Source organism: Saccoglossus kowalevskii, chromosome 15 (genome assembly GCF_978046115.1).
Source record: "Saccoglossus kowalevskii chromosome 15, keSacKowa6.1, whole genome shotgun sequence".
NCBI lineage: Eukaryota > Metazoa > Hemichordata > Enteropneusta > Harrimaniidae > Saccoglossus > Saccoglossus kowalevskii.
Window position 1 is genome coordinate 7,943,661 of NC_140655.1, and position 15,783 is coordinate 7,959,443.

The following is a 15,783-nucleotide window of genomic DNA, read 5'->3' on the forward strand; positions in this document are numbered from 1 at the left end:
TGTTTTGTGTGCATTTTATAGAAAACGAGTTGTGTATAAAAAACGAAGGTTGGGCCGTGTATGATAAACACACTATGCTTATGAAGGGCAAAATAATCGGCGGTGTAAATCGAATAATGAACCTGAAGAGAAAGGTCGCAGGCCCTATGATTACAACATCATTGCCACAAACAAGTGACGTCACCAAGTTTGACCGAAATACATATTCAGTGATAGGGGTCAACAGTTCAACTCAACCTTGATAACGTTTAAATTATGCATGTGGTAAATGCATTACTGTCACGTATGAGCGGGCCCTCTAGATGGGCGGTTAGTTTCAATTGGTCGTGCGTGTACATCACGAGATGAAATAAAACGGAAAACTAGGTGGGCTTGACAAAAAAAAGTTGATAAATAGAACCCGAGGTCGCCTTTTTTCCATATATTGATAAACACACCGGAGTGGTACGGACGAACTCCCTACACGTGGCGTCACGCTGGGATGAACCAGCTCTTGGAATACTTTTAATTAACTGCTGCATAGAAGTGCGTCTCACGTCGATTAAACTGGGACTTATATTAAGCGTTGATACATTTTATTTAAGGTATGTGTTCTAACTTCACTTATAAAATACACTATGAAGGTCAGCAAAGTTAATCACTACGTCGATCTTTACAGCGAACTGACCGTTATTGTGGACGTTGTTTACGTTTTGTGATAATGGCATTTTCACGGTGACATGTACCATATACGTCGCCCGTTTCCTGTTGTGTCTTTGGCAGCCGTAAACACATAGGCGCGCTTTCAGTTTTGTTGTTTCTACTATGGGGAAATGGATTATATCAGAGCAGATACACATGTCTTTGAGTCTGTCGCGGTTTGTTAAATCCGAATACTGACATCGATATATGTTTTTCATCTACGGTGAATCCAGTCAACACTAGTTCACGCGAATCTACTTTAGAAATCGTTCATTGCACCCGCGGTGGCCGTTGTTCTGTCAGTCATTCACACGGTACGTCACTACTGACTCACCGGGCCCTGAACTGACAAAAGCCGTGGCGCGGTTTTCCCGACCACTTCCTTCGGAGCACATCGGTAACTACCTATCCGCAAGGAAACGGGCATGAATAAGATGACCTCTAAAATGGACTGAATAAAGAGAAAACATCTTTCCCTGGGTATATACATAGACCAGGAGAGTTGTTGTTTGTGTAACGGTTCATATGAAATCGATTTATTGAATAACAACAATGGCTCACGCACTCGAATACACGTAAAACACACAAGGAAACGAATATTTCCAAAAAAATGTCCAGACTGTTTCTACAGTGGTATTTTCAAATATTTCAGCTACTTTTAACGTTTTAATTTATCCAGTTTAGTCAATTGTCTCTATTGTTCAGATCTCGGATTGTGTATGTGATAGGTGGCTTTTTATTGTGAACTGGCCTTCAACTGAAATTATCCCTGTATTTCACCACTGAGGGCAGTCTATTCGCAGATCGAAAAAAAAGCAAACTAGTTCAACAACGCGAGGTGAATAAACGGACCTGTATCTGGGTTATGACTTGGTTGTACGTGATGAAAGACAGCGCTGTGTTCTTGTGTGGGCATGGTGATCAAACACAGCCGCCGTCCATTGTACTGCGTCAAGTTATAGGTTCATATACTTGTACATGATTCAGTGATGACGTAATGTCTGCGTGAGCACGAAGATCATTTGGCAATAAAACATTTAATTGAATATACATATTTATTGATATATCTACCAACAGCCCTGCAATTGTATTGTTGTTGTTGTTGTTGTTGTTGTTGTCATGGCGACAGGTTGAGTTTAATTACTGTGTGATAAACTTAAATTTATTCAACATAATACCAATATTCATTTTATTTTAAAAAAAAAATACATTTCTATCAGTTGTTAGCAATAACAATATAGGTAAGAAGCTAAATTAAATTAAAAAGTGGAAAGTGACCTTGTAGTTACGTTATGGCCACACAAACACCGCAAGATTTTGAAAATATTTTTTATCTGATTGATATTAATAATTTATTTTACTTTTAGTGATTGTCCACACTATTTTATTTTGAGTCATACCACATTTGCAATCATGTTTTAATGGAAAATATACGAAGGCAAATCTACAAATCGGAAATCCGGTCGAGGTGCGGCTCAAATCGACAAGCACGTGTACAATTAACGGTTTCGCTGGCAGATACAGTTGCCCTTACGTACAGGAGACCCCTGTCAGGTTGGTCTTAATCGCACAACAGCTTGCGAAGTGTGCAGCCCACAGGAAATCAAGGTCGCTACCTATCGGGCTTTTGTGGTTGCTGGTTCGGGTACGCCTGAATGTTAATTAAACACAACGCGTGCAGCGGATATAAGCAGCCAAGTCTGACCCTGAAGTAAATTTGGAGCACGCTGTGGCGACCAAATCGTTGCTTCCTCTGGAAGTTATCGCCCACGGTTTACTACACTGTGATAAACAAACTGCCAGTCAGTGACGCGGGATAGAACAGTCGGTAACACAGCAAAAGCCGATCGTTTGACTTTTATGTGACTTGGCGCACATACATAAGACTGTGGGTGGCAGTGCAGAGCGACATTATCGCATTCTATAAATCCACCGTTCCCATTTCCGAAATTATAGATCGTTTACAAAATAAACACAGCAATTAAAAGTGTACAATATGGTCTAGTTCTTTAAAATATGCAAACATCCCGCGGGTGAAGTGGGGTTAATTTATTCATTTCGACTCTCATCCGTCAAAAGACGCGTGTTCTTGTCACGGCGAACTTCCCCCAGTTTAATTTTGAACTACAAGTGAACTTCTTCGCCAGTTTTCTCAGAAATGTAAAGTTGAATTAACTTTATCACAATTACGTGATTGTACTTTTGTGCCTGTCCATATTTTTTTAATGAAGCGAATAAAAATTGCCAGTACGGAACTAACACCCAAACATCCACTATTAAACGCCAGCAATCAATGTTATTGACGGCGATGAAACAGAGTGCATGACTGGTGTACGTGATGTGATATTTTATGCACCGTCTTATATCTGACGTCACTTTTTAGCTTTATTAATACTTTGCCATAGCAATAAAACTAATCACATTTACATGCCATTCTTTCAAACTTTCTTTTTTAACCGCATCCTGTTTCGTCATTCTTGCTTCTGCGGCTGCGCGAAGCTCGAATGGCCATCACGTTTGACTACGGAACAACCCCATCAACGCGGCGGGAATCGTGTGACCAAAATCTCAAAATTTAGACACTATTCGACAGTAATCACATTTTTTTAAAATAACTAACGTGTCCTGCCCTCAGTTCAATTTAATGTACATTTTAAGTTATAGAACTGAACCATACGGTAGTTTCGGTAAATATGAGAATTAGCTGTATTCATTATTCGTATTTTTTGGGTGTGTGTTGAAATTGAAAAGTGTTGTTATATTTATATATACAGAGAGAGAGATATTAGATCAAATTTTTTGTTTTTATTTTTTCAGCTAAGATGTTTTCGGAGAATAAAACAACCATTCACCATGGTGACCAACAAAACGGGACATCTCAGAGCAAAACCAGCCTCCTACGGGGATTATTAGCGGACACAGCGACAGGACATCTTTTATCGGGTCCCGCTACGAATCCGCCTCAAAACGACGCTGTGGCGGTGAAACTGACGACAGAATGTCAAGAGGAACTAAACTCAAAACTTGCGGCTTGGTTGATACGAGCCGTACAGTTTACGAAATCGTTACCTGTTTTTTATATGTTGAACACTCATGACCAGTTGGTGTTACTGAACAGTTCTTGGAAGGACCTTGTGTTACTGTATATGGCTGAGGAAAACTACGAATGTTGTGTTGAACGGGACGAAAGCCATGAACCTGGCAGTACCACCTATCAGCTTTTCAGTGAAGGCATTCCAACGCACAAATCAGTTGAACAATTAAACTTCGCACTTGAGAGGTGCAGGAGTAGTCGGTTGGATCTCAAGGAATATGCTTATTTGAGGAAAATCGCGCTGTTGAATTCAGGTAAAGTAATAGTTTCCATCGTCAAACAAAAATATGTGTAAACAAAATCATAGACGCCAGAAAATGTATTCACAGTTTCACACAAATCATTGTACGTAAATAACGGTCTTCGTTTTCACAGAGTAGCATGTAAAACGCCTGTCTCGCTTATCGGTTTATGTTACACACAAAAGGCCTATTCACTAAATATCGTGTTTCGAGTACAATACACAGTGAAAAGTATTGTCGGTCACAATTACTTACATTCTGCTATTTCGAGAGTACAGGTAACCTTTGTTGAAAAAAATGGCAGGAAAACAGTCAACTGTAATGCGAATGTATGGCGTAAAATGTTATTTGTTTTTCTCATAAGCCCATTACAGATATAGGGCATGCCGGTTAGGTTTTAATCATACATCAATTCATTGACGATTGTTTAAAGGCCGAAATACCTTGGATTTATATTTGTATCAGAGGACCTTTGATACACGCACCTGGCCGCCGACATCTCGTTGTGAGCGGAAGTCACGAAACTTGTCTGAGAAGCAAAAACAAGTGATACCGAGACAAATATTTGGCAATACAAACATATTATTTACTTTTAAGTCTTCCTCGGTGGGGAAAACATTTTTCAACAATAATTTACACAAGCATCACGTAGAAAATTAATACAAATATGAGCAAAGAGAATGTCCAAAATAAATTCTACTGCATATTGACGTTTTTTCCCCATAAATGGAAAATTCGAAAAATGTGGTCACTCTTACTTAGGACCATAAGGTATTTATTAACAGCTTTCATTGACATGAACCCCAAAAGTTGCAACAAATGAAAGACTCAATGGGGACAAACAAATTGACATTATTCATGGCCTTATGCATGACCCTTGAAGGTCATACACCCTGGTACTTTATTGATAACCTCTGGAGGTCATACATCCTGGTACTTTATTGATGACCTCTGGAGGTCATACATCCTGGTACTTCTAGGGTGTGTTATCCTATAACAGCAGTGATATTACATACATTGTTTTTGTCATGCTTAACTGTTTTTCAACTTAACAAGTGCTTTCATTTGGAAAGGTAATTGAGTAATTTTCAACAATGGTAAATTTGTAGAACCTCCTCCAACAATCTGTTTTAGAGTGTAAATATAAATAAACTAGTAACACTTATTCTATTTATTCAAGAAACTGAATGTTTTAATAGTTTTATTTGCCTCATACCAACAGAAGTTAGAAGTCTATGTAATGTGGCTGCTATTGAAGAATCATGCGAGTCGGCACAATCATCTCTAATGGAGTACCTGAACGTAACTCATCCCAGTGATCCACTCAGACTTTCTCATGTGCTGCTGCTTCTACCAAGTATTCGAGGCTACAGCACGAAAATATTTGAAAACTTGTTCTATCATCATCTACTTGGGGACACCTCAATGGAGAGCATCCTATTGGAGATATTGCAGTAACTTGAGGATTCAAGATTGCCTTTTTTTTCTGGTGCCGATTTTGTAGTAGCTTGAGGAGTCAATAATGCACATCTGTTGGTTGTGCAGCAACTTGAGGAGCCAAGAACATTTGCATATCATGTTGTTGATTCTGCAGTAACTTAAGGAGTCAAGAAAACATTTGCATATCCTGTTGACTCTGTAGCAACTTGTGGAGTTGCACATTATGTAGGCGAGATTCTGCAGTAACTTGAGGGGTGAAAACAAGATGGAATATGGAACCAAACGGAAGTACTGACAATCATTCAAAGAAATGAAAATAAAAACTTGTTAAAATGTTGACTGATTTTATCCCACAAGGTATTTTAGTCAACAAAACAACAATGGCTATAGAAAAAACTTCTTATAGACTTGTAATTTCATTTTGTACAATAAAATTGTAATTGTCAAAACGCATATGACAAAATAGATAACTGTTAAAATATGATCAGTTCACTGTAAACCAGCTAATTTTTGGTGCAGATTTTTTTGCCATTTAGTAGCATTCTGACAAAATGCCACATAATTTTGCAACTGTTTTTTTGCGGAATCAAAGTGGTTGAATTACAGTATTATATTTGGTTCAAATCACAGACAGCTGGCATATAAGTAATAATAAAACAACTGCAACTAATTACTTTTACAATGTGGGGGCAGCCATCTTTAATCTGGCCCGGACCTTTTTGGGAGGTTTCAAGTCAAATTCACGATAGTCATATACAGTAAAATACTTTATTTTCGCTGAAAATAAAATCCAGCAAATATATCTTATTTCCTATATTTTACATTGAACTTGTCAACAACAATCAGTGAAAATAAATTCCGTACAAAACACACAGAAAGTCTTTTCAGCGAAAATAAAGTGTTTTACAGTAGTAAATAGCAATAAATTAGTTGCATTTATTTTTTACCCGACTGTAGTAAATTACCGGTAGTGAAATGTGAACAAATTAGCAAAATGTTTCTGACAGTAAAATGCAGTGACAACCAATAATATAGTAGTTGTATTTCAGCTGGATTCTAGCGTATTGACAGAAAAAAAAAAAAAAATATTTATGCGTAGGGGTAGAAATAAAATGTAATAATGGGAAAGGACAACCACATGTTCACAATATTCTTTCCTGATATTGAAAACATGGAAAATTCTATGTGACTGTCGTATCTCCACGTTTTGAAGGAATATAAATATTTCAACTAGAGCTGGACTATTTGAACGCTCAGGGGTGTTTACTAAATTACTATTTAGATTTATTATTCTAACCCAGTCCAGTCAAAATGAGCCACCTCCTTATTAAAATATTTAAATTTGTTTATATTCAACGGACGGAAGATGATTGAAATCAGTCTAATCCAACCACTATGAACAAATAATGGTGCAAGTAGAAGGTATCGATATTCTGTTTAATTTTCAAAACAAAGCACAAGTTCTGAAAGATCAATATGGCAAATAACATCAATCGATTTTATAATTATTAAAACAATTCAGGAAATTATGCTCCAGTATCTCACTGTGCCCCCCCCCCCTCAAATTCAGTACTACTTTAAAATTTTTGTCTTATGATCACATCTAAATTCGTACCACTTTGAATAATCCAAAAGAAAAAATGGTTGCAATATTTTGAAATTGTAATATTGGCAAATTTCTAGCATTCACACTATCATACTACCTCAAAATTTTCCCCATGACCTGATTGGCTGATATGCCAGTCACATGTCAAACTGTCATTTTATGACCCAATGGGAATGAGTTTAAGACAACAAAGCTGACAACCACACCAATATGTTTTATTGATCATTAACATAATTACAAAATTGTGTGTACTAAGAACAATTTTTTTAAACTTTAAAAATGACTTCATTGCTCCAAAACTTATGCTGCCCTAAGAGCCGTAACCTTGCAATCTGAAATAGAAAAAAACAACAATAGTGAGTGTGTCGAAAGTTAGAATGGAGCCGAGAGTAATTATTGAACTGAAAATTTATATTTACAGATATATTTGAACCTTTATGACGAATTTTATGTTTGTGACAATTTCATGGTGATTTTTAATGTTGTGTTGCTAAGCAACAATGATTTTGGTTCATTCATTCATTCTGTCCACTTTTTTTTTATTTTGAATTTTTTTTTTTGTTAGCCGAGATAAAAATTAAAATGTTTTCACCAACTTGTACTTTAAACTTAGGATGAAGAGCAAGTAATATTTCATATGGTTTTTCAGAGTGTTCATAAATATGATACTTTTGAAGTGTAGATTAGGATAATCTGAAAACAGCATTATATTTAAGTATCACAGTTGCCATGGCATTTAGTGTTTGACATGGGTCCAATGCGACCTACTGTAAATTGTCTTCATTTTGCAAGAGGCAAATGTCTTCAGGAATGCCACAAAATCATGATAAAACGTGTGTAAAATGGATTGTCTACACAAATTACGATTTTATGTTTTGTGGCAACTATGGTTCTTTCACTACAGTTCTACTATTTGATCTGTTGGAGTTAGAAAAGTCAAAGAAGTCTTTTTCAAAATACCAATAAATTTAGGCGATTGTACAATCACATAAACCAGGATTATTAATAAATGTTTCATGACGTGTAATCTGGATTTGCAGTCCAAATCATACTGTAAAGACATGGCAGATACCGGTAACATTGATTCCTTTTTTGAAAATAAGAAAAGTCTCTCTACAATAGAGAGAAAAGTGCATAATTAAAGACAAATCGTTTTGTAATAATCTCAGTTATAACTGATAATTTTATTTGGGCGAGTGGGAAAAGATAAACAAGATACTTATATGTATATTTGTCTATTTTATATATTTTTCTAATTAATTTAGTTGTATGTCACCAAAATTATAAAAGTGTTAGTGATGTGAGACATCTTTATTTATTTGTAACTTAGCAACTGATTCATCTTTCTCTATGGATGGAGAGAAGCTGCAATTAGTAAACCATGTTCACTTAGTTTCTGACAATCCAACAAGAACAGGCTATGCAATTCTTTGATTGGTTGGAATATACACTAAATGCATTTATTGGCCAATGATTGAAGGCTTTACAAGAATCACCAGTTGCATCAATGTAGCAGAGTGTAGCATGTTTAAAAATATTTAGATTGGGGGGATGTTATAGAATTGTGGGGCCAATACTTTTGTCATTTCTCATATATATTGTTATTCTTATCGTTATTTAAAATAATTATTATTAATAATATTGTTGTGTTGAATATTAAATATTTACAATAAACAAGACAAATTTATATTTATTGTTGTTTTTGTTATATACATACCATTGTGTTTGAACATGGTCTCTAAATTGTTCAAGTAATATGTTCCTTTTCACGAAGAATCTTAGGATATTTTCTATAATCCCAGGATATTTTCTATAATCCCAGGATATTTTCTATAATCCCAGGATATTTTCTATAATCCCAGGATATTTTCTATAATCCCAATATAATCTCCTGATATTTTCTATAATCCCAAATTAATCGGTGATATTTTCTAATCCCACAATGTTTTCTATAATCCCAATATAATCCCACAATATTTTCTATAAATCCAATATAACCCATGATATTTTCAATAATCTTAATATAATCCCATGATGTTTTCTATAATCCCATGATATTTTCTATAAACCCACAATGTTTTCTATAATCTCAATTTAATCCCACAATATTTCCTATAATCCCACGATGTTTTCTATAATCTCAATAGAATTCGATATTTACTATAATCTCACATTATTTTCTATAATCTCAATATAATCCCATGATATTTTCTATAATCCCAATATAATCCGATATTTTCTATAATCCCACGATATTTTCTATAATCCCACAATATTTTCTATAATCCTAATATAATCCAACAATATTTTCTATAATCCCACGATATTTTCTATAATCCCACGATATTTTCTATAATCCTAATATAATCCCACGATATTTTCTATAATTCCAATATAACACCCACGATATGACATGAGTTTTGTATTAATCTAGGTCGAGGATGTGAATTGATACTTTGGCAGTAATAACGAGTGTCTGGTTAGGTAAACCAAAGAGTAAAAGATTTTATAACATGCATATTTTCAGTCCAAAAATATGAAATGTTGGAGTGTTGAAAGTGGAACGATTGCTGAAATAACACTGAACGCATGTGGATACGGCATTTGCCAATGCCTAGAATGCTTATTTTGTCAGTAGGACGACGTTCTATTTCATGTGAATGCCTTGCAAATGATGTGCAGTGACTCTGTCTGTTCGCTAGTAATTCTGAAAATAAACAAATTAAAGTGCTTGCCAACAATGACCATTTTTACAATTATTTATAGAACAAAAGGGTGTGGGTTACGCCACTTTCCGTTACTATTGGTTACCATTTTAAGTTTGATATTTCAAAGCATTGTGGAAAATGACAATAAAATACTTGTTGTCATGGGACCCATCACTGAACACACACAGCATGATGACTGCGTTGCTTTAAGGTCAAGTGTTAAACGGCAGTAATTGTGTTATAGAGAATCGTATCAATTTATTGTAAGAATGTCTCAGCATGTGTATAAACTAATAACTAGCAGAAGCTGATGTAACCATGGTAATGTACGGTCAAAATAACAAAATTATTGCATTTTTTATTCACACTGTTTTCTATAGTGATTACTTCTTCATATCGCATAATGATGACAGTAGAAGGAAAAGTCAAATCGTTAAACCAGTGTGAGTAACCACGTTTTAAATAAAGACCACCTCTGCTCATAATGACCACCTTTAAAAAAGTCCTAATGCAATTTCCATGTAAAATGACCAGTACATAAAGGCCATCTATTCAATGTGGTCAAATAAACCTGTGTATAAGGCAGAAATAATGAAAGATGATTATACAGTGTTTTACCTAGTCTTCGAGGCTATGTCACAAAACGTTCTATGTTGCTAAGGCATACCGTACCCGACTGTTACATTATTTCTATGGGCTCTGCACGAGCTGCTGTGGAACGTCGGTCAAAGAGCCGATGAAAACAGCTAAAGTCGAGAAAACAGCACTAACTCAACTTTCAAGTAATCCTGAGCAACCGAATATATATATATGTTGTACATATAAGAGTAAACTTGTTACACTGTTCGGCAGAATCTCATCAACTATCCCAAAGTACAGTTTTCTGGGAGTTTTCGGCCTTTGTTTTCAGCGTGATAATTGCCAGGTGGTGAAAATGCCCAGACTTTTTGAAGTCAATCACAAAAAAAAACCACAAAAAAAAAAAACCACACTCTCATTTATTCTCCATCTTCAATTTCAAATACCTTTTCACAAATTATTGTCACGTTTTTATTTTTAAATTATTTAATCAACTTCTAAAAAAGACCACCAACAGTGTAAATCAATACAAAAACACAGTCTTTGTAAAGAATAAAATAAGTTATTGATGATGACATTGCCCCTATCCTGGTAAATTTTGACCTTGGCAATTTGGACAAGCCCTAAAGAAAAAAGCACAGCTGCATCAAGTCGAATAACAACACTTTGTACTGACCTTTGATTAGAACTCCCTAGGTGACTTATTTCTTTGGCCAGTTGAACCTTCCTTTTTGATGACCACTACAAAGGGAAGCATATCATAATATTAATTGTGTGTTTACTATTTTGATGTTTTGAGCATATTCGCTGTGTTTTAATTTCACAAATTTGTCAATGAGTTTTATTGTTATTTTACATGTTCACATTGATTTAATTTAGCGGATTTTACTTATCAGCAAAAATAGCAAAATTAAAACCCAGTGAATAATTAGTGCAATCACAGTATTAAATTCAAAACAAAAAGTAGCTAGAGCACAGAAATGGAGAGACATACCAACCTCCCTCTCCCTCTGGATAACAGTGCAATTAAAGTTGTGTGCATGTGTTATTATGGTAAAGAGCTCACACAATGAAACATTGTCAAGTAGCACTTAACAACATAGTAAACAACATTAGATAGAAAGAAAGAAATACAGTTAGATAAGACAAGAGTGTGAGGGAAAATTGTGAGTCTCTACCAGGGTGTTTTTTATCAATGGTACAACCTTGGGTTGCTTGGCAATCACAGATTTGCTGCACAAAACTATATTCATTATCAATACACTCCAATTTTACAATGCTAAATTGATCGGTCTCAAACTCAACCCTGGGGAGGTTGGTTGGTTAGTCTAAGTAATCGGTGTTGACTAATAACTAATTACACTAGGTGAAAGTAGTCTGTATATTTCATGTCATCACTATTCAATTACTACCAGTATTTGTATACAGTTAGATATACAACTGACTTGAACAAGAGTAGGTGGAGTTGGAATCCAAAACGCAGCTTAGCAGAAACTGCAGTTGAACCATGCCAATAATGTGAGACACCCTCCCTCCCAATCAATTCAAAATACTGTGAAATACTTTAATTTCACTGAAATTTATATCAGAAAAAAAAACTCCAGATATTTTCACACAAAACAGTGTCAAAATTATTCTAGTTATCACATTGTGGATGAGAATCAAAAACAATTTTTTTTTCTGCAACACCATTTCAAAACTGAACCCCCCCCCCCCCCCCCCAGTAATTGATAGTAAGTTGACAGCATTACGATTCAATGGGCAATTATTGCTGCTGTTGCAATTATCATCAGTACCTGACTTTTCAGTTTCAAAATACACAAACATAGAATCCTTGGTTAATTAAACAAATATATCAAAACAAGATGTGTTTTTTTTTTAGTTTTTCTTCAAATGTGACTTTATTTTGAATTTGTTTTCTGCATTTGATTATTCGTGTCACCAGCGATTAAGTAGTAAAAACTGCAAATATTCAATGTGCAGCAAAACAAAATGGATCTTCGTGACCCACATGGCATTGCGTCACTTGTATTTTTTACATTGTTGCCGGTAATATGCATTCGAATTTCAAGACGTCATCAAATTCATAACAGTCTTAGTATTGCTAACAAAAACAGATTACCATTCTATCAATGCATTTTATTGTTTTAAATTCATGCCAGACGAGACTGATTAGACTGACTTGGCAATTAAAGCATGACTGGTTAAATTTCCAACAGCACAGGCAAGTTACATGATAAGTGTCATGGGATTGTTTTAATATTTATTACTAGTATTTAGACTTTATGTAAGAATTGTGTACGGGTATTCTGTAGTTTTCTATGTAAAATAATCATCTGCGAACGGCCAAAATAAGATCCATGCAATAATAAAGCATTTCACAGTAAGGGACTAAGGGACCTCGACCACTACTACTGTAAAATACTTTATTCTAGATGGAATTAATTTTCGCTGAATATATATTTGATGAGTTTAATGTAAAATATAGGAAAAAACGTTTATTCACTGGATTTTTATTGAATCATCCCTTCATAAAATTAGCAAAAATAAACTCCAATCAAAAAGAGTATTTAACCGTAGCCTTTAATCCTCCAAAGCAAAACAATATGAGGTTAAGCATAGTAACAACCAGTCTGTGATAACTGGCGCTGTTGGGCAAGAGATTTTTTAGATCTATGAAGGCTCCACAACAGAATGCCATGGAGTTGCCAAAAGCTCTTGAATTGTCAGCTAGCTGGCGAGTGTAGTTTTTCAGCCACATGGGATGCAAACATTTGAGTCTGAGTTTCCCTGGGCTTCTTTGCATATGTATGCATAAGTCTGGTGATGTGAGAGCATGCGCACAGGGACTTTGAAGAGGTGAAAAGATGATTAGTCAACGAGTGGACTGAGCCAGCCTGGAAGACCACTAGATTATCAGAAATGAATATAATTTGCAACTGGCTGCATCTGCTGGTTGACGCTACAGTCGTCAAAAATAATGTCTTTCTTAACCAATCGGCAATTGACTCTGCATAATGCGGCTCCTAGGGAGTTTGCTATAGAGATGTTAGCACTAATGACAAGGACCAAGATGGTGCAGTAGTGTTTGTATGAGGTAGCTTCTTGAGGCAAGTCATTCTCAGTGATACCCAAACTTATAGACAACCTGGTGTTTTTGCCACATAGAGAAAATCTACTAACTAGGGCATAGGTGGATAGAATAGATAAGTTTGGTGTTGTAAGTACCTTGTGCCACCAGTGACTCTGGTATAATTGGGTGGTGCTATCACGGAGGGACTGGAGCATGGTGCTCGCTTGTTCCTCTGAAAAGCCCTGTGCCTAACTGAGCATGTGTATAGTCTGTACAAGTGTGAAAATGGAACAGCTTGGGATTTGAGACACAAACACTGGTCTTGTGGCATTCAGTACTTTGGCAAACAGATTGATGGACGATAAAACAGGAACTGTGGCGACTTGTGGTTTGATCTGGCACTCAGTGCTGATGAATTTGGCCCTAGTTGGAGTGTATCAACTGGGGTGTTGTTGACTCCTCTTATGTGACTGTATTCTAGATTGATGTTGGGTAGACTACACAAGAAGATGATTTCCACTGCAAGGTTGTTAGGAAGTGATGACCTGGTTGCCCAACAGCTTCACCTCAACCATTGTGGACTTGTCATAATCTCTTTTGATGTTTGGCTTTATGGGTAAAACAGAAAGGGAGCATTGCAACTTCTTTTCAGCTGCCAATTTAGCTCTCTGACAGTATTTATCATAGGCCTTCCAAGTAGCTGAATCCAAATCAATGAACATCTCACAGCGTGAGAAATTCTCACAATCACGACCACATGTATGACACTTCTTGTGCAAATCAAAGGTAGTGATGAAACAATGAACCGATACAAAGCATATGTGACAATTTCCTTTTATTGGGGTCTTAGACTTCACGCCTTGAACTTTTCCCACAGGATCAGGTGCGACAACCATCTTGAAAAATGACACAGGTTTCTAACAACGCACCACATTAATACTTATTCTGAAAAATGGCATTAAATGAACATGCCTAGCTAATAATTGAACCATTATTAAACAAGCCATGCATGGCACAGTCCCTGTTAGTTATCAAATTTAAGATATATAGTTTTGTTTATAGTAATATAGCTGGAATATAAACATGTCAGGAATATGATTATGATGATTGTTTAACATTTGTATCTGAACGTCAAACGAGTATTGAGAGATATTGCTCTGGAACAGCATTAATTGAAACAAAATCAGCCATTTTGAATATATGTATAATGAATATATAAAATTTGAACATAGTCAGTCAAAGCATGTCAGAGATATGGCTCTAGAATCCCAATCATTAAAACAAAATGGCCATTAAAAAATAAAATAACGTGCATCAGGAACTCGTAATGTCTAATGTATGTACCAAGTTTGAACAAAATCCATCCATAAATGCCAGAAATGCTTGATATTTGATGAATCTTTAGCACAAAAATAGCCACCATTTGGCCATTTTCAATAGGATCGTCAAACCAATATATCTGTATATCTATGACATGATATATAATGAATATTTCAAATTTGAACATAATTAGTCACAGCAAGTCAGAGATATGGCACTATAACCACCGCCAGTCGGCCATTTCGAGAATCTTATCTAAAAACAAAATGATGTGCATCAAGGTCCTATAATGTCCAACATATATACCTAGTTTGAACAAAAACCATCTGCAAACAGCCGAGAAATGCTTGATTTTGATGATTTTTAGAAAAAATGGCCGTCATTCGGCCATCTTGAACCAGATCGTAAAACAAATTGATGTGCATGTGTATAATATCATGTATGATGCATGTGTGAAGTTTGCTTGTGATTGGTCCAGGCATTTCTAAGATACAGGTCAAGACGCACACACAGACGCACGGAGGTCAAAACATAGGACTGCGTCCGAACAGAGATTTAAAAGTTCGTGGAGAGACGATTTCTGGCAAATTTTTGTCTCAAAAACGGATATCTAACTGTATACAAATAGGTATAGTGATTGGCTAGTAATGACACTAACTAGAAAAACTGCTTGAAGCTAGTCTAACTGTTCATTAGTCACCACCAAACACTGCCCACCTGTTTGTCCAGGCACATTGCTGAGTTTGGCGGATGGTCACCATAGAAGGTTGAATCTTTAATAAAATTCTGAACAGAGAACTAATACTGATGCATTTTCCCACACTTATCTAAGTTAGACAGATACATAGCTGTATACAAATAGTGGAGGTAATTGGCAAGTGATGACAGAAACTAGGGGGGCGAATGGCAGTCAACTGTGACTGTCAGGGGTATTAATAATGCACAAGTTAGGGGGTAGAGTAAAAAGTCACATGATCATAATGTATTGTCAATTCATTCTCAATATTGGCCAGTTGCTGGTGGCCAACTGTTTAGTAGCC

General features: G+C 35.8%; 2 protein-coding genes across 2 annotated transcripts in view; one reads left to right on the top strand and one right to left on the bottom strand.

Annotated features, from left to right (window-relative positions):
* The first annotated feature begins 421 nt into the window (after positions 1-421).
* LOC144356682 (nuclear receptor subfamily 2 group F member 5-like) lies at positions 422-8,750 on the top strand. Its single transcript, XM_085508684.1, has 3 exons — positions 422-584; positions 3,499-4,029; positions 5,240-8,750. Exons 2-3 carry the CDS (start codon positions 3,504-3,506, stop codon positions 5,473-5,475), a joined length of 762 nt encoding a protein of 253 aa, XP_085364810.1. The 5' UTR covers positions 422-584; positions 3,499-3,503; the 3' UTR covers positions 5,476-8,750.
* LOC102810251 (exosome complex component 10-like) overlaps positions 6,876-15,783 on the bottom strand; it is a 106,953-nt gene continuing 98,045 nt past the window's right edge. The window contains exons 21-22 of the mRNA XM_085508682.1: positions 11,027-11,091; positions 6,876-7,395 (exon numbers count right to left, since the gene is read on the bottom strand). Of these exons, the coding sequence (XP_085364808.1) occupies positions 11,052-11,091 (40 nt within the window). The 3' untranslated portion in view covers positions 6,876-7,395; positions 11,027-11,051. The remainder of the gene's footprint in view (positions 7,396-11,026; positions 11,092-15,783) is intronic.